At 41.3% G+C, this 20,431-nt stretch overlaps 1 protein-coding gene across 1 annotated transcript in view; it reads right to left on the bottom strand.

The window, feature by feature from the left end:
• Positions 1-11,635: 11,635 nt before the first annotated feature.
• ERCC6L2 (ERCC excision repair 6 like 2) overlaps positions 11,636-20,431 on the bottom strand; it is a 1,190,567-nt gene continuing 1,181,771 nt past the window's right edge. The window contains exon 19 of the mRNA XM_044058934.1: positions 11,636-19,055. Coding sequence (XP_043914869.1) covers positions 17,999-19,055 — 1,057 coding nt within the window. The 3' untranslated portion in view covers positions 11,636-17,998. The remainder of the gene's footprint in view (positions 19,056-20,431) is intronic.

Raw genomic sequence — 20,431 nt, 5'->3', positions numbered from 1 at the left:
GTCCTGCTGAATTTTCACTACGACTCTCTGGATTAAAGGGAAGGGGGGAGGCATACAAGAATCTCTCCTTTCAAGACATTAGGAGAGCATCTGTTTGAACAGCCTTCAGGTCGTGAGTTCTGGAGCAGTAACTCTGGAGTTGCCTGTTTGTGGAGGAGGTGAACAGGTCTATCTGTGGAATACCCTACCTGTGGATCAGCTCTAGGAATACCTCCCTTGACAGCATCCATTCCTGACTGTCTGAGGAGGTTCTGCTTAAGGAGTCTGCCTGACAATTGTGTTGGGACGGGATGTAGGCTGCCTGGAGGGAGATCCTTTGGGAGACAGCTAGATCCCACACCTGTGGGGCTAGCCTGCAGAGAAAGTAGGACTTCATCCTTGCTTGCTTGTTCAGGTACCACATCACCGTGGTGTTGTCTGTGAAGATCTTCAGAATGCCCTGTCTAAGGAAAGGTAGAAAGGCCTGCAGGGCAGGAAGTATGGCTGACATTTCCTTGATGGTGATATGCTACTGTTTGTGTTTGTCTGTCCACAAACCTTGCACTTTCTTGTGTCCAATGTTGCCCCCCAGTCTAGATCTGATGTGTCTGTGCAGGATCTGAGAAAGGGAAGTCAACTGTAGGGGAAGACCCCGGTTTAGAGCCACCTGGGCCAGCCACCACACTTCAGCTCTTGGTGGAGGCAGGGGAGAAGTGGGATTCTGAACTCTAGTCTAGGGGGTGTGAATGCTAGGCCCATATTGATCGAAGATACCACTGCATCTTCCTCATGCGTAATCTTGCCAGAGGTAGCATGGGAATAGTGGCAGCCATGTGCCCAATGAGTTTGAGGAATTCCCTTGCATTTAGGGCGGGTGAAAGGAGGGCAGATTGAAGGTTTTGGGTCAGGGAAAGCACTTTTTCCTGAGGTAGGCAGGCCATCCTGAGGTATGTTCTGATTCTGCATCCTAGGAAGACAATGTCTTGTGTAGGATTTAGTTTGGATTTGGGGAAGTTTATGAGGAACCCTAGAGAATGGAGCAGGAGCAGGAGGTCCTTTGTGTGGGCAAGGAGGGTCTGTTTGTCTGTTGCCTGAATGAGCAGGTCATCTAGGTATGGGAAAAATTGCATACCTCTTGTTCTGCAGTAAGCAATGACTGGGGCTAGGCATTTTGTAAATACCCTTAGTGCAGTGGAGAGACCAAAGGGCAAGGCACAGAATTGAAAATGCGAGGAGCCTGCTTTGAATCTGAGGAATTTTCTGGAGGACGGTTTTATTGGAATATGTAGATAGGCCTCCTTGATGTCCAGGGTCACCATGAAGGCCAGGCGATGGATGAGGGTAAAGAGAATGGGTAGTGTTATTATCCTGAAGGAGGGGACCTTCAGGAATGGGTTGAGGTGGGAAAGGTCTAAGATGGGTCTCCATGGTCCCTCCTTCCTGTGCATCAGAAAAATTCTGGAATAAAAGGCTTTCCCTCAAGCAGGGGAGGGGGGTTCTATGGGCCTTGGAACAACAGGTTGTTTAGGACCTCAGGAAGGAGGGACCACTGAGAGGGGGGAGGTAGCGGTATAGGAAGTTTTGGGGGAGGAGACATCCAAGACATGAAGTAACCCTCCTTGAGGATAGACAAAACCCATTTGTTGGATGTCACTAGAGCCCATGCAGGGAGGCAATGAGAGAGATGGGAGGATAGAGGTATGCTGCGAGGAAGGGGGGTGAAAAGCAGGCAGGCAATCAGATGCTGCCTGCCCTTTCTGGAAAGGGGGGGTCTCTGGGCAGAGGCTTGAGGAGTCGTAGGCTGAGTAGTTTGTCTCCTGTGTGGTCTTCTCGACCTGGAGGGGGCAGATGGCCTGGAAGACTTCCTTATAAATTGTGTCTTGGCCAGGTAGTTCCTCTGAAATTTTGGGACTGGAGAGACAAGAAGATGCTTTATATCTTGGAGCTCTTTCCCTTTTTGCTGAAGTGACGTGAAGTGATCAGCCATCTTGGAGCCAAAAAGAGCTGAGTGATCCAAAGAAGCATCCAAGAGTTTCACCTTAAAGTCATCCGGTAGGGGCTGTAGACGCAGCCAGGAGTATCCTCAATACAGAGGCAGATGCAGCTGACCTGGCAGAGGCCTCTGCTGCATCATATGCACATCTTAGGAAATGTTTATTGACTTGGGAGATGAGCCCGAGCAAGGAAGACAGGGATGCCTTTGCAGAGCAGACAGGGATCTCATTGAGTTCCTTAGAAGCGTTATCCAGTAAGGCCAAAGAGTATTTGGCCATGTGTGACTGGTAATTTGTAGCCCTAAATGCTAGAGTAGCTGAAGTGTATATCTTCTTCCCCCACCTTTCCATAGTCTTATCTGCGGGCATGATAGTGAGGGTCTATATTACAACATCGAACATTCAAAATTTCGAGTGTTCTAATATCGAACCCTATGAATCGAAAATTTAAAACATCAAACATTCAGAACAGCAAATTTTTTCCTAGGGAAAAAATTTGCTGTTCCAAAACACATACACACAACACAAGCACACCAAACAAACAGCAATCCAAACACATACACCTAAACTCTTACACTTAATCCTACACTAAACTACACATACACCACTAACTATCCACTTACCTTAACCCAAACCCTAACCCTAAGGTCTGTCACTTTCGCACAGTCACTTCACCCGCGTCCTAACCCTAACTCACCTACCCCGCCCTAACCCTCACATCCAAACATTTGCACACTTATCTGACCCGTGCCCTAACTCTAACTCACCTAACCCGCCCTAACCCTCACGTCCACACAATCGCACACTTACCTGAACCCGAATATAGACCCAATAGTGGTAGTAGGGAGAAGTTTGGTAGCCCTTTCAGTAGCAACAGAAATAGTTGCTGGGTCAGCTGGTGGGCATTTGAAAAGGAATTTTTCTACATCAGATACCCTTCGAGGGGCAGGTGGCTGGGAATCTGGGCTCATGCATGCTGCTGCAAAAGCATCCAGGAAGGCGGGCTGGATAGGAGGACTAGGGGCCGGGTTAAGAGATTCCATCTGGATCAAGTCACAGTATCTTTTTTGAGCCTTACACATCTGAGCAATTCCATTTAAAATGTTCCCTCATAAGATTGACTGTGTTCCCAAAGGTAAGGTCTTCCACAAGGAAGTCAGGTTCAGCAGAGGCTTCTTCTAAGGATCCATACCCCAGAGGGGAAGAAATTTTTGAAGAGTAGGACAAAGAGTCCTCTGAGGAGTCAGACATTTCCTCTTCTGCAGGTTGGCTAGGAGTTGTCTCAGGCTGAATAGGCCTGGGACTAAGCAGAGGTAGAGCAACATGAGGGAGGTCTGGTGTAGGCCTAAGGGCCAGGAAGGCATTGCAGAGTCTCTGACTGAAGGCCTACCAGTCTGGCAAGGCTTCTGGGGTTGAAACGATATGCCTCATCTTCTGTTTTTTCTTTGTAGGCCTAACCAGGGTCTGGCTGGCAGTAGGCCTTGAAGTCACACAAGGAGCAGCTGAGGCCTAGTCCGAAACACCCATCCCAGAACCTGGTTCACCCTTGGTGTCTGAATCAGGCGCTGGGATATCCTCCCTGGACGTGTTGTCCGCTCTGGATTGTGTGGCCTCCTGATAGGTACCCGCTTTATCCAAAGTGTCTGACGCCGGTTCCTCGGCCAAGCTAACGGTGGCTACAAGCTGAGAATAGGAGGAGGGAGGCCCAGTGGAAATAGACGGCCATGTGGGCTTGGCCCTCTTCCTGGCTGGTTCAGATGGGGCATCGGAAACGGCTTCCATTCCGGGAGTGATTTGTCTAAGGCGCTGGTTTTCAAGGTATAAGTCAAGGGCCTGAAGTTGGAGCCGAAGAGTCTTAGGGATGAACGACTTACAAATGGCACAGTTATTATAATCTTGATCCCTACCCAAACAAAAGAGACACTGGTCGTGGGTGTCTTTGTGGGGAATCTGGCGACCACAGTTGCATTTGCTCTTACTGGACATTAACAGACTATAGTAAATACAAAGGACTAAAGAAAATCCCCAACAGGGTACTTATCTTTAATGTGAAATTGATCCGATGTCTGAGAGTAGCAGGAACACCTGGCGTATGGCTGGCGGCTTAAAAGTTTTGAGGACTGCTGCATGCAGACATCACATATATGGCCCACGTACCTGCCAACAAGTCAGATGTCCGATGCACCATCAGGGTCTGGAAAAGCTTTGGAAACCAGGCCAAACAAGCTGATGGGAAGAAGGGTAAATCCACTAGTTAATACTGCAACGTTGTAATAGAAGGACATCAGCAGACAGCTTAAAGATTACATCTGTAGGAGCTCATATCATCTTTTCTGAATCTTGAGACTTGAGAACGATCCCACTTAAAATAGTCCACCATACAAGCAATGGTAATTCCAAAGGAGAGCTCCTCTGGGGAGAATCTGGGTTTATGGAATCTTCCTCCTCTGAACCGTAGCCAAAGAGGGAAGAGATCTAAGAAGAATAATCCAAAGATTCATCCCCTGAGTCCAGGTCCTCATCTCAGGAATCCAATTCCCCTAAGGCCTCTTGAGTACAGTAGAAAACCAGGGAGGAGCAGGAACAAAGACCCGATAAGTAGGCTTCAAGGCCATCAAGGCATTAAATAAATCCTGAGTGAAACCCTGCCATTCATGTTGGGGATCCTTACCAACAGGCGGAATATGCATTATTTTTTGTATCTTTTTCTGTGGGACGTCTACTTGTAACATCCTAGGAGGGTCAGATCCATGGTATAACTCAATAATGGTAGTAGGAATCTCCTCCTTAAGATCGGAGAAATCCCCCTCCATCATTTGGATATAATCAGCTGAGGTTTCCTCTCAACAAAAGGTACAGACTTCTGAAAAGCCTCCGAGCATATGCGAGAAGATAGGTCCATGCTGACCTCCAACGGAGTCATGGTACAGGAATCCATCTGATGGTCCTCCAGGGTTTCATCAGCCCTGAGAGTGACATCTTGTGGAGGATCAGATCTAACTTTTTTGGCCTTCCTCTTGGCAGATGGCTGGCCCTCGGGATGGGAGGATTCTGCTATAGCACCTTGAGCCACAATGTAAGACTTTGGTTCTCCAGGTATATGGACAGGAAGGAGAGATTACTATGAGGGGTCTTAGTCACAAATGTCTAGCAGATAAAGCACTGTTTGACCAAGAAAGGCACCAAACAGAAGAGACATTGGTCGTTATGGTCGTGATGGGGAATCTGCCTCTCACGTTGACATTTTCCCTTTCTAGGTGAATGAAGATATTAACCACACCCAAACAAGACACTTATATGAGAATACTGCTTGGTAACCAGCACAGCAGAAGGGCATTCAGACTGATGTATAACAACAGAGTTTGGACTGGAGGAAAAGAATGTGTGTGTGTGTGTGTGTGTGTGTGTGTGTGTGTGTGTGTGTGTGTGTGTGTGTGTGTGTGCATCCATATGTCACCTTTATGCCCTATTCTATGCACGGTGAGCATACGAGTGACATACTATGCTTATAGGTACTAAAGGCTTTGATATACTGGCTGGACATTGGGCTATCCTTGGCAGGAGATCTTTTAGTTAAATGATACTGCAACAGTGATACAGAGGGACATCTAGGGAATACTCCAAGATTTTCTAGGGGCTATTCTACCAGAAATTTGGACAGAAAAAAAATAAATGATAAGCCTTACGATCCAAAGTGCTGAAGAACAAACTCTCTTTCTCACCCTAATCAAAACTCTAGATTTCAATGTGGTCACATGTTGTGGCATCTGAATCCTGTCCTGGACAACAGGAACAGATGAATCTGTCTGATGATACTCAGGCAAAGGCTGTTTCACTATAGTGGGGGCATACAGAGGGCAACTGCCTTCTTGAGAACAGGAGGAGAAAAATTTGGAAGCTGCCAGGTTGGCAAAGTTATATCTTTTAGGAAAGCTTCCAGGGTGGAGCTGAGTTAAGCCAAGGGAATTTCTCCTCCTTCCTCAACAGATATTTAGTGAATCTCTTTTGGAGAGAAGGAAAAAGTGCTACACGTTAGACCATGAATGATCTTGTACTGGAGTGTAATACAAAGAAGTAATGGGGAGAAACTTAAGGGGAAGAGGTGTTATCCCTGTCACTGAAGCAAGAACCCTGGTGTCATCAAAATCAATCTAGGTTGACTCTGAAGAAGTGGAAGAGTCTAGTTCTCTCTGGATCTGGAAAATCTGTACTCAATGTACAAGGAAAGTAGGAAGTGAAAGGCAGACTGATGCTGGGCAAGAGATAACAGCTCCCCAATGCCTCAGAATATATGCTCCTGATACAGCATCTGCTCCAGAGAGGCCTCTCCAGTCCATGCTATGACATCAAACAGTTCACCCTGAGGGCATGCCTCTGCACCACTGATGAGAACTGCTAGAAATGATCAAAAAAAGCTCTTACGTATGAAGTCACTGTCTTCAAGGTGCAGGTGAGCTAGCTTGGGGATGAGATTAGACTTCACAAGCCTAAATTCATCCGTAGAGCTATTGCCGTGGCATTTAAGGACTTGTTCTGTACAACTAGGCTTGCTACCATGATCTAACAGCTCAAGCACTGGAGTGCAAAATTATATGCTTTGGGAAGATAACTACACTGCAAATTACAACACTGGTAACAATCCCCTAAGAGTAGACCCAGTGGTAAGGGACTTGAGAACTCAGGTTGACAGTAACCTAAACTTTGATCACCATGTGTCCCATGGTAGTGAGAAAATCCTTCTATGTGGCACAACTTATTAGTAAAGGCACGGTATCCAGAACTAAGGATATCATAGTCCCGCTATACTTAGCACTCATTAAACTAGTAATTGAGTACTGAGTAGGATTCCCTATTTCAGGGGGTGATTAATGAAGAAACATATTAATTCCTGAAAAACGATAATCCTACCCAACCCAGTGTTATTCGGTATTCCGAAGACACACAAAAATATTCACACAAAAATATTTATGACCCACCTTACCGTCCCATTTTAATTAGTCAAAATAGTATAACCTACCCACTGGGGGTGTTTACTGACTGGGTAGTGAGAAATTTTCATATTCCTATTGATCATATTCTGCTAGACTCTTGGGACTTTTTAAGTTGGATACAAAAAGAATATTATAGTGAGGATTCTAGCTTTTCAGCTATTGATGTAGTTGATTTTTTTTACATCTATACCCCATGAAAAAGGGTTGGATTATTTTCACGAGGTGTTAGTGGAAAAAACTACCCTGGGAAACACTATAATTAATGTTATAATGGTCTTGATACAAATAATTTTGAAAAATAATTTCTTCAGTTTTGGGGGAGAATTTTTCCGTCAGATGAACGGTGTGGCTATGGGCACTAGTTGAGCCCCTCTTTTTGCCAACTTGGTGATGTATCGCTGGGAAACTGAACACATTATAAACAGTCCATTTAACAAACTGTGGACTGTTTATCTCAGATTTGTGGATGATATGTTCATCTTTTGGAAAGTGGGGGAAAAGCACAAAGAGTTCCTAGACTATTTGAACAACATATGTCAATTTTTTTTAAATTTACAGGTAATAGTGACAAGGATAGGATTAGTTATTTGGATGTGAGTCTTTGGAAAGATCCATGTAAATCATGTTTTCAATCATATGTTTACCATAAACCAACTTTCTCTAATGATTACCTGGAATTTCAAAGTAGTCATCCCCAACATGTTAAAAGAAATATCGTGAAGGGGCAGGTGGTCCGTATAGCAAGAATGTGCTCAGATTTTGATATAGTGAAGGTTGAAATTAGTACCTTGGTTAATTTATTTTTAGCAAGGGGGGGGTACCCTTTGGAATTTATTTTACCCATACGTGACCAAGTAAATGGAGAATGGCGAGACAGGTATAAACCCCTGTTAGGGGTAACCCAGAACAAAGAAGTAGTTGATTCCAATGTAAAGGGCAAGGACTATTCCTATTCAATGGTGTTAACATATGGGGAAACGTGTGATAAAATGAGAGAAATTTTGAAGAAAAACTGGGTACTCTTCAAAGGAAATGAAGAGCTCTTAAAGATTATAGGTGATAGACCTATAGTTTTCCTATAGGGTCAACAGTAATTTAAAATTACTGTTGGAACATTCCACTGAGCACAAAATTAAGACCCCTAAGGGGACCACTAGGTGTTGGGCTTGTGATTACTGTAAATTTATTATTACTACCCCCACCTTACAAGCTGGTAAGAATAGTTTAGTGGTGAGGTTAGCTATGGGCTCTTGTACTACTACAAGTGTTGTTTATATTGCTGTTTGTCAGGTTTGTCAAGATTTTTATGTAGGTAAAACTGAGAGGAGGTTTAGTAGAAGGATTTACGAGCATCTTTATAGTATTAACAAAAAGGATGACAACAACGCACTGTTTTGACACATTAAAACTAACCCTGATCACAATTTTTCGCTTGGCATTTTGGAAGTGGCTGGTAAGGATTTTGGGGGGGTTGACTGGAAAAATAGATTAGATAGGGCTGAAATGAGATGGCAATTAAGGTTGAATGCCACAGTTGCCCCAAGTATCAACGATAATATTTCTATTAAACCTGAATTAAAACTTACAGCAACTAGACTGGAATATTAAAAGTGTTTCTTCTTGTTCTACACTATTATTTTTGGCACAAAGTATTTTATCTTCTGATTTATTTGTTTATTTTTTTAAGCAAATAGTTCATTTTTAGTGGGAATAAAGGTTGTAGTACCATTTTAGCAACTAATTGGAAGGGGTTAATAGGAGGTGTGTTCCTATATAAGGATGTATTTCTGAATTTTATACACAGTTCTGATGAAGTCTTGATGACGAAAGTGATTGACTGTGGTTTTACTAGAAGTTTCATTCATTGATTTTTTGCTACATTGTTGGTGTTTATTCTGACCTGTGGAATTAAAATATTGCTACTACACTTATGGGTCTGGTTTGTGCTACAGCAAGAGTGATTACTTTGTTCTTGGTGACTTTTATCACTTTTGTATCGGAAACCAGTAATTGAGTACAATGTACTCTTAGGCATGTACCTGACCAGCCATTTGCAACAACTGGAGAGGCCACAGAGGTTCCTCATTTAAAGAATATAGGGTGTAAATAATTTGTCCTATGCAATCACCTCAAAGCCCTGTCCTTGTACTTGAGGCGATCCATGCCTAACCTAAAAGGCATTTTCCGATCCAGCCCTGATGGATCTGCTACACATCAGCAAAACAAATAGGACAAGAAATACTCGATCTAAGGATGTAAACCTTGTCTTTGACATACGCAAAACACACTGGAAGGATAGGTTCATGGCTCAGAGATTAACCCCTTCTCTGGAACAGACTACCATTCATTTTAAACAGAGATCTCTTCTCTAAGCCTATTCAAATACAATTTGGACCAATGGAAGGAAAATTGCAAATTCACCCCTGGCTTGTTGCCTGTGGCCTTTACAAAGAGGGACAGTTTGCTGATGCCCTAAGTCATGAGAATATATACTAAAGCTGTTCTAGCCTGTAGGCATTGATAGTTGGGAAAACTGGATCATGAATAGCTAGGCTGAAAAAGGATCTATGGCCACTAGCCCAGTAAACTCCTATGATTCAACAGCTCAAAAATGGAAGGGATGCTAACACAAAAAGATATATCCCTAAAAGCTGGGACCCTGGGAGGTATTCTACATCTTCAGCCAATTATGTATGCAAGTGCAATCCCTCATTAGCTGGTGAAAGCACAAAACATTTGTAGAGAATGAAACTGCTTTTTTTCAGCCAATTTTGGAAAGGGAGGGGGTTAGCTACTGCCTAACATTCTGATCCCTTCTTTCAGTGGATGCTCCTGTCAATTCCCATGCCAGCTAAACTGCAATGTTGCCACTCTGTGACAGATTAAGTAGGCCTTGAACTATTCTTGTTTTTTCTACCTGGCAGACAGGTTCAATGGTTGGTACTTATAGCACACTTTTGCACTGCTTTTGGTCCAGGCAACAGAGCTTTTGCACTTTCAACAGCAACACAACTGAACTTTCCTATGATAAAAACTAGGACCAAAATTCAAGCTGAAAGAAATTGGAGCTGCATGCAACTTTCTAGTATGACATTTAACACAATAAGTACCTGCACTAGCCACTTAGCACAGGAACTAGACAGTGTAGGAATTTTGAGTAAAATTAGATTCTCAGAAGATGAACCTAAATGTACAGAACTTTCAAAAGTCAGATCTTACATAAAAATATCCAAGATTAAACAGGCAGAAACCAATTATCTTTTACATCAGTTGAGTCTTATTTTAAAAGAAGCAGGAAAAAAATGAAAATAGTAATATCACCAATCAAAGTGATATAAGCTCATTATTTCTGTTCAGTTTCTAGGACGACTTTTATGTGCAAATAATTTGATGTACATAGTACAACACAACAAATGAATAAATGAATACATTCAAAGTTCCATATTACAATAACAAAAACATTATCCTAGACTTCTCATCAATGCATGCTTATCGATTCTAAATTAATAAAAACAATATTTTGCATAACTGTAAAAATAAAGATAAATAAAGCAATAAAAGTACTTTAAAAGTCTAGGAATACACACAGCACTGGGGCACAGATCGCTTTGCAGAAAATAGTGACACACGTATTACACATCAAGGAGACATTTTTCCAACAAACTTTCTAGTACAGCTGACTACTAAATTTGGTTCACTGGACTTTTGCTTGCATAAAATAAAAAATAAGTTATATACTTAACATAATGTTCCATCTGTGTTGTCCATTTTCATTCATCCTCAACTAATCGGTCTGGATCTGATCCTCGGCTCTGACTCAGCTGTTAACGCTAGCATGTGGCCTCTAACAACTCTCAAGCTACTACCCTACCCACAATACACCAACCCTAACATCCCTCAGATCTTGTTAGGAGCTTGACAGGAAGACAACAAAGGAATAACTGTTAACGAAGTCCAATACAAAGGACATAGTTAATCTAGGAAAAGAAGATTCTTATTCCTCCAGAAAGCAGTTATGAACAAAAGGAGGGGGATGCCATATCTGGACCTCACATAAAGGACAGTAGTGCCCTTGTAGCATTTCACTCCTCTAGAAGTCAGACAACAGAAAAGGATGGGGGTTTGTGGGTTGGGAGTTAAGGATGAATGAAAATGGACAACACAGATGGAACGTTATGGTAAGTACATAACTTCTTTATCTGATGTCCATTTTCATTCATCCTCAACTAATGGGTCAGAATCTCCAGCTATCTGAACCCTTGGGTGGAGTGCAATGAATGATATTCCTCAATACAACTGAGGCAAAGGCTGTACTTCTTCCAGACATTGGATCTAATTGCAGTGAATGATGAAGGCATGAGAATTTGACCAAATTGCAACAGTATACATCTACCATCATCTGGACTGGAAAAATAGTGAAGTTGCAACAGATCTGTTTTAATGAACCTTTAATGGTTTTGGAACGGAAACATACACTTTATTACAGATAAATGAAATGCAATCTGTCAAAGAGCACGTTAAATACAGCATGTATTCTCCCTTATTTAAAAATTCTTGTACTACCTTAGGCAGGAAAGAAGGTTTGTACCCGACGTAACCATCTCCTTAAAAAAAAAACAATATATATATATATATATATATATATATATATATATATATATATATACACACACACACACACACACACACACACACACATATATATACTTTTTGGTAAGTCACAGCTGGATGCAGGTTCAAACAGGAAATATATCAAGGTTTGTAGTAACAAATTTAAATCCAGTGGTGTAATGGGATCTGCATAGGGGAATTTTCAGCAGATGGATACAGTCTAAAAATAATTTTCACAGTTTGTGTATGAGCTTAAGAACTAATAAACTAGCACCCTCATAAAGAGGCTTGCCAAAAATCCAAAAACACAATGAGTTAGCGCTGAGAGAAAGGATCTATCTAGTTCTGATTTACCCCATAAAAAGCCTTCTCTATTTACTACTTAAGAGTTTCCTAGTGAAAAATTAATGGGAAGATAAAGGTACAGAAAGAATGGTGGAACTGGAGAAACCACATTGTTAGTTAGAGATTCCAGATATTCAGGTGGAGTATGCCCGTTGGGTGAGATAGAAGGTCCAGATCTGGATTAAAAATCGGAGGAGATTATCGTGGATGTAGGCCAATGGATGGGGAACTATACTGGTGAAGGCCAGTAAGGTGTAATGAGCATGACTTTGCACACTGACCAAAAAGGGAAACAGTTTGACGAGGCCAATAGGATCCATCGAGGATTATCATGTTCTTTCACCACCCTTTTTACTAAAGGAATTTGAGAATTAGGGAAGTTGTATGAAAACATGCAGAACTCTTGGGGGGTAACTGTGGAGTAGTGAGTCTCTAGGTCATTCCCCTGGTGGGGGGTGGGATCACTGTCAAGTAGTTACTGCTCTTGTCATTGAGGTGGGATATAAGAAGGATCGCAGCCAAGCTGACCCTACCTACCTACCTAAAAATCATTTCCATCACACTGTTGTAGAGAAACCACTCACGAGGTAGTAAAAATAATCTGCTCAGTCTGTCTGTTACCACAGGAACATGTTTTGCTACTAGAAAAAGGATTGAGGATGTTGTCTATTACACATTCGCATAGCATTTTTGACACAGGGGGTGAAGTTGGATTCCCTCTAGTTTGTTGATATATGGAACTACTGACATGCTAACTTTATAGAGTCTCTGAACACTTGTATCACCACAGTGGTCTCATTACCAAGACAGTGATGTGCTGATTGACCTCTTTAGGGACATGTGTGTTGAATTGTTTCCCCCCAAAAAGGATCTCCCTACCTAATGTTGGAAGCATTCGTGAGCACTATGGTGGTGGGTCAAGAAAGATGAAAGGACAACCTAGTAAAAATAATTATAATCGCTCACACCAGGAAAGGAATTGTTTGCATACCTGGGTTATTTTGATTACTCTGAAAAAGGCTGAGAAAGTATTGAACAGTGAGATACTAACATCCTTTGAAGAATTCTTTGGTGGAATCTTGCTAAAGAAACTACAATCATTGCTGATAATAATAATCTCAATGCTAGTAGAATCGAATGGTTTGGAAAATTTTGGTACTGCAAATTATATCACTGACTTGCTTCTTAATTGACTGTATTTTTCAAAAAGGGAAAAAACACTATCATAGAAGTTCGGTTGAACACTGCTCATATTAATTCTAATGTCTGGGGTGATTTTAACACATTGTCTGGATATGGAAAGAACCCTGACAACTTTTATTCTCAAGTGAACTGTTAACACTGCCATATTTCTGATAAGCCTCCTGGGGCTATAGATAAGTCAAGGGGGAGCACTCTGAACTGACGAAAACTGGTTTCCAACTGGAAGCAGAAATCACCCCTGGATTGTGCGGTTGTGTCTACGTGACAGCGCATATCCTGAAGAACCATGGATTACAACCAACTGTCCTTGTTCGGAAGGAGCAGGCCTAAGTGAATCATGAACATACAGAAAACAGTGCGACAAACTGACTTGTTCAAAACACACAAAAGTCTAACATTAGCCTCTGGTCCTGTGCACTCCCAGGAGCCCAAGCTCCTGATCAGAAATGGTCTGGTGGGACCTTTAGGGTGAATTCATTTCCTACCAGCTTTTACACTTTTCAGTGCTACTTCTCCCATTTGACCTGGTAGAACATCTAAGAATTTTCTGAAAGACTGAGGAGGTAGGAAACCTGTGATAATTCTCTGAATTCATCTCTCTCTTCAAATATTCGGTTAGATCAGACAACTGGGCCTCTTGTTGAAAGCAATGAAAAGGTCTGTTGGAGAGAATCTCTAGACCCCCCCCCCTGGTTTGTGGGCCAGGGCATCATCTACCATTATTGTTTCCCTCTGCGTCAGGGAAAACTACCTCTACAGGTGTCCTAGAATAGATAACTTAAGATTTCCTGAGGCACACATGGTCACTAAGGGGGAGGATGTTTTTGTCTGTCTCATCATGACAGTGTGTCTTATTTTGTGAAGGTAACCAGAAAGACTCCTAAAAGAGATCCTTGATATCAAGAGTTAAAGGGCTCAAAGAAACACACACACACACACGCATTCAGGCATACCTCCTGTGGAGATATCTGAAAACACAGCTCTTGAGGAGCCTTCTGAACTGTGTGAGACAAGCCTCATAGATGAAACTGATATAGCTTGAAGGGCAGCCAGATGAAAAGACTATTGAAGGTTGAGCCTCAGTGGGATTAACACCAGAGACCTGGACAGTTCCCCAACCAGATCCCCCCGTAGCCCTGCAAGTGTGTCAGCCAATTTAGTGATCTGAGAGCAAAATTTGCCAAAGCATAAACACACGCTATAAATCTGTTTGCCATCCCAGACACTCTACCCGAAGGAGAGACAGTGGAAGTGTGCTCTACTAGTTTCTCCCCTAGCCTTTTTATAGCGGCTGCCATTCACGGTATGCAACATTCCTTCCCACTGGTGTGGCCAGCAAGATTGCCTTCTGGATCCCAGTCCTGCGCAATGTGCATATCCTCCATGCACATACTTACAAGGGGGTTGAGTGAGAAGGGAAGGACAGATACGTCTCAGAATATGTCTTATGCTGTAACTCAAATCCACTGGATCCAAAGATTCAGGATCCATACAAGACCCAGAAGGCCAGGGATAAATCACAATGTGATCTGAGCTGTGAGACGCAAGTTAAAAAAAACCCGGATTTGAGGAAGGCAGCTAAAGGTTTCAGATTCGCAGCAATCAAAATCAGAAAACTTCCAATTCTCTCTCCTTTTTTTTGTCTGCTTGTTGGATCCTAAGGCCCAAATACAGAAGATGAGGCAACAATCAGATCTTAAGGCCCATGTACTGAAGACGAGACAAAAGTCGAATTCCTTGGATCCGGCAGTATCCAAACTCCTCAGATCCGAGGGTAACCCAGCATCTGAAGGATGCTGGATGAAATGTTCGTAACCATATCTGGAGCAAGGACTCCATTCGTCTAATTTTAGGTTCAGGATATGACTAAAGGACAACAGCTGAATCCCTCGGATGTGACAACAGTCATGTCTGCCTGATTCAAGGAGGACCAAGATCTGAAAGTCGGCTCCAAAACCCCCAATCCGAAGTGAACAGATCCGAAATCTTTGCAGAATAGCTGCTAACCCCTTCACACAAGAAATCTGGACAAAGGTCCAAAATTAGGGACGCATTTCAAATACTGTACTATAGGATAAAAGTTTTGAATTAAAATGCATTTTCTAAAGGATATGAGGTTTAAACTCAAATGACTGTCATTTACTGATACCAGTCCTCAATGATTTGCCAAAAAAACACAAATTGTACGAAGGACAGATTAAAAATATATGGCAAATATATGGACATTCTGTGAAAAACTGGGCACGTGAGCAGTAGTGTTCCAACCCTCTCTTGAACCAAAAACTTACCTATCAGATCCGAGGTCCAGGATCCGATAAGATGCAACAAGACAGGTAAGGATAACTCAGGATCCCAAATGACTGGATCCTAGAAGGATACAAACACACTGGACCTGAGGAAGAGAAGTAACAGGAAGGAAGGACAACCCGAAGAACAGGTGGGAGTAACTTTATTTTGACTTTAGTCTGCAACAATGTGTAGTCTAAGTAGTCAGACTTAAGTTCAGATCTAAGGAGAAAGCAGACTGTTGATCAGAACTAGATGACTGTGAATGCTCGGATCCACCAGGATGGACCAGAAAAGGGAACCACAATATCTGTGTCTTTGGCAAAGAACCCAGGCACATATGTGATCCGACATAATCATCTTGGTGAAGATAGAGTAACATGGTCTGTTTGAAAATACATTCTCTGAAGGGTTTGAAGTCTGAAGCTCAAATGTATGTCATTGTACAGTGTTTCAATTGTCACATCATCTGAGTGATTTGCCAGATGAGAAACAGAGTAAATAAAAACATGAACCAAAAGCATCTGGGCAGCTGATGGGTATGAATGGAAGCGGGTCACATCACAACAGACTTAGGATCCAACACCTCCATAACTGGATTGGATTAATGATGAAGACATTCTCTCTCTCTCTCTCCATCTCGTCAGACACTCAAAATTTCAACCTTCTGTAGGGTCATACTTAGTATTTGGGAGACTGAAATCCCATAACACTGCATACACACAAAAAATTATTTTGAATGTATTTCCTGTTTTTGTGTGGTAGAGTGCAAAGGTGGAGTCCACCACAGAAAAAGCAGCTTTACTGTAGAAACGTCATAACTAGGCATTTGGCGGAAGAGTGTGGGTGTTTAAAAAAAGACATGTTAAAGCCATGCTTGTCATATGAAAAATGGAATAAAAAATTACAGATGGAAGAAGTTACGTTAATAACGACACCATTAAAGAAGACTAAGAAAAAGGGAAGGAAACTGGTATTAATAACAAAATATATAAAAAAACAGCTACAAGGGAGTGAAGGAGATAAGATTACAATTTTTAAACAAGAATGAGATAAGGAAAAAATAATAAAGAAATACTTATCTCCCATTTGAAGCTTGAGAGGTGAAGATGACCACATCCAGGTACTACAGTGGCAAACGAGATCTAAGGGATGTTAGAGGTGGTGCATTACGGGTAGGGAAGGAGCTTCAGAGTTGGTTAGATGCCACACGCTAGTGTAACAGCTGAGATGAATCTGAGGACTGGATCCGACCCATTAGTTGAGGATGAATGAAAACTGACATCATTAGATCATACAGTACAAAAATACACACTCTGGCATAGCATTACTTCCTGGGCAACAGACTTAAAAATATAATCAACCTGCAGAGCATTCAAATGACTATGTGCTGGATAACAAAATAGAGAAACATGCTCCACTAGCATCAAAATTCAAATAAGGAATATTGTTAAGTCAATGGGGAAATACATCTAGAAGTCTGCTTGCCTTCATATAACAAATGACTATGTGCATTTAAAATAATAAAATACTGCCTTAATTATACATGAAAAATATTTTGCAAAATGCATCTTCTTCACATCAGTACCTTCAATAACCGTTTCAGGCTGTTCACTGTTATTACTTTAGGACGTCATCCTTCAGAAATTTGACACAATCATCATCCATCTGAAAAGCATTTTACAGTCAGCTTAGACTTGTTGTAACAGTAACTTGTGGAGTGAATGCCACATTCATAAATGTTTATCCTTCAGATCGCCAAAAATGCATTTTACATGGATAACTGCTTAATATCTTACAAATACGACTACACTTACAAAAAGTGGCCACGTTTTAAAATGTAACAGAGGACAATCATCAGTAAAAAGGATGGTATTATCAGTAAAAAGGCCTGATTCATCATCAGTAGAAAGGACTGGATATTATATTAAATAATGTACATATCAACAAACCCCAGTGTCACGATAAAGTCAAAATCCATGACTTATGATACTTCACCAGAATCATGGGATGGAAGAAAATGACGAGTCATTAGTGTATTTCTGCCTGTGATTGCTGCAGTATAAACTGTTGCATATAAATATAAACCCAAGTACATCCAAGCACTAAAGTTTCAGAAGAGCTTTTGTTAAAGTACCTCTTTATGCATGTATGTGTGGTAAAAGGCTTTGTCCACCACCTGCTACCGCAAGGTAATATGAAAAAGTGGTTCAACATCTTTTGCAAATGTTAGTTTAGGAATATCAGTCTTTCAGATGAATAAATCATGAAACAGTTCCACATTAATGGTGACATCAGACTAATGATATGAAATATAAAGCCACTGATTCTTTCCAGGAAAATGGTGTGTACAATTTCTAGTTTAGTCAGGTATGCCGTTAAAGGATGAAAATGCAAATTACCATAACAGATGTGCACTATTTGAACAGTGACTTTCTCATTATGACATATTATCTGTATCACTGAGAATACAATGGAACTTTAAGGGGAAAGAAGCAACCATGACTATCCCACCTCAGGTCTATCCACCATTTACCACTTGTACAGATAAAAGCTACACATTTGAATACTTGGAAAAGTGCACATGAATTACTTATACTGACTCTTGGGGTTTGGCTTCCAAAGCTCAGAATCAAAAATATCAGGTGTTGCTTCTTGCAGTTCATCTTCTAGACTAACATTTTTCCACAAAAATCTTTCATTCCTTTTCCATAAAGAATTGTTCAAATCTTTATTTTTCAGAAAAGACTGAGAGGTACTATCACATATTTTCTCAACTTCAGATAAGTCCACAAGCTTGCTAACGCTGTCCTCATCACCCTCATTCAAAATATCCCAAAAATCTTTTGTTCTGTGTTTTGCCTTCACCACAGGCTCGGAGCAATATTCCCTTGTAAACGAAATGTCAGTGTTCTTCTTTCTTTTAAAAAAATCATTAAGTATGGATGTATCCCCAAGAAGCTCACTAATGCTATCTGCTTTAGAATCTTTCTTCCTGATGCTTTCAACACCTGGTTGGACCTCACAGTTTTGCTGTGAATGTGTGCTAAAAAGGTTTGCTTTAATATTAGGTTCATTATTAGAAAATTCTTCTGTTGTTACTGTTGCTTCATCTTCAGATACTAGAGGGTTTGTGGTATTTTCAAATCTTACACTGATCCTCCTAGTTGAACTGCTACACAAACCTTTGTAAGATTCTTCCTTATTCTGTGATGCTGAAGTAAGGCTTCCTGGGACACTGTGAGAATCTACTGTGGAGTTATTTTTGAAACATGTTACTTGTGATTTTTTCACTTCTCTGGAGAGATTAGAAGTTCCCTCCTTAAAACTTTGCTCTGCCAATGACTTGCATGTAAAGTTACTTTTATGCGTGTTTTTTTTGGTGGATTGTAACATGGATTTCTTAAGAGTGGTATGCTCTTCTTTAGGCAAGGGTGAAGGCTTTTCTCCCGGTAAGGGTGGAGGCTTTTCTTCTGGTAAGGGCGGAGCTTTGACACTAAGAACTTCTTTTAATTCTGGATATTGAGTACCATAAAAATTTCTGAGCATTGACTTTCTAGTTTCTGATGTAGCTTCCACAATATATTTGGCGAGATCTTCCAATGTAGTCAAATTGAAATAAGACATCATTCTGGTCAATTCTTTCCTGTAACATAATGATATACAGACAGTAGTGAAAATGTGCTGACAGTTGGAAAAATGCACACAAGTTTCATTTTTCACAGTTATAACTAAAATCAGCCTCTAGCACCAAGATTTCAGTTTCTATATTTTCAATCAACTTCTGTCAGGGTTCCACAGAGGGATATTACTGATCTAGCTTACTAATTTTAGAAAATTTTCTTAGTAACTGAAATGTTATCTGGCACTATGGTGCAGAGAGCTGGAGTCCTGAATGTGACCCAGGCAACCAGGGATCAAATTAGCAGTCCTGTCATAAAAGAAACCAGGCAGTGAGGGTTTAGAGTGAGAGGGGGTAAGTAAGCTCTGAAGCACATGGGGAAGAGGGGCAATTTTCCAGATGGAGACTGAGGAAACCATCTCCTGTGCTTCAGCAGAGGGACTGCTTGAAGGGAACACACCTGTCAAAGTGTAGGGCCATCCTTTGTAGACAGCTCATTGCATGGCCCCTCCCTCCCTATTATACAAAGATTGCATGCGGGATGTTAGCACTGCAGATATATTAAAAAAATAAAATAATGAATCACTCTGATGACTGTCTAAATGACGGCCCCTCACTGTCAACCCTTGTCCTGATGATGAGGAACAAATGGGTCAATTGGTCAGGAAATGACTGATGATTGTCAGCCAGTGGTGGAAAAGAGAGAGAAATAAATACCAAAATGTTTACTGTACTTAATGACTCTATAGAAAAAAAAATGAATACTACAATGTGCACTACACCATTCTTTTTACTCACAATACTGTTGTCATCCAAAAGGATAAAGGTTGGGATTTATGAAGATAAGCTACTGACGTTACACCACACATCGCTAAAGATGGTTACAGGGTGAGGAGTAGTAGCAGTTCAGTCTGTAATACCACATTCAATTGCTCCTAGAGCTCCTAGAACAGCTATCATACACAGTCACTGAAATGGAATACAAAAAAAAGTGAGTATACCTCATTTGCATAGTATTGTAAGAAGGGTAGCTGGGAGTCACAACTAAGTCAGGAATTACCACAATAAATGGATTTAGGGGAGGGCAGCAAATCAGTTACATGGTGTAGAAAACTAAGGAATGAGCATGACAGTTGATTGTCATGGGGAAGGATACCAGAATAGGGCCAGTTTGGATCACTTATGATACTGCTTTGGTGGGAGATGGAGAGTAGCTCAGAGCATTCAAACTAGGGGTGTTTGTGTTTGTGTGTGTGTGTAGAGGGTAGTCAGGGACTCCTCTTGTTACACACAGTGTGTGCAGGTAAGGTGAAAATCTGACAAGAGTTCAAAAACACTGATCACAAGATAGCGACAGATGGAAAACAAAACACTAGTCAGGAACAGAAAGAAGTGAAGCT

This window comes from Protopterus annectens, chromosome 17.part0 (genome assembly GCF_019279795.1).
Source record: "Protopterus annectens isolate FY-2018-M chromosome 17.part0, PAN1.0, whole genome shotgun sequence".
NCBI lineage: Eukaryota > Metazoa > Chordata > Ceratodontiformes > Protopteridae > Protopterus > Protopterus annectens.
Note: the sequence above shows the minus strand (reverse complement) of the source record. Positions and strands in the feature narration are given on the sequence as shown.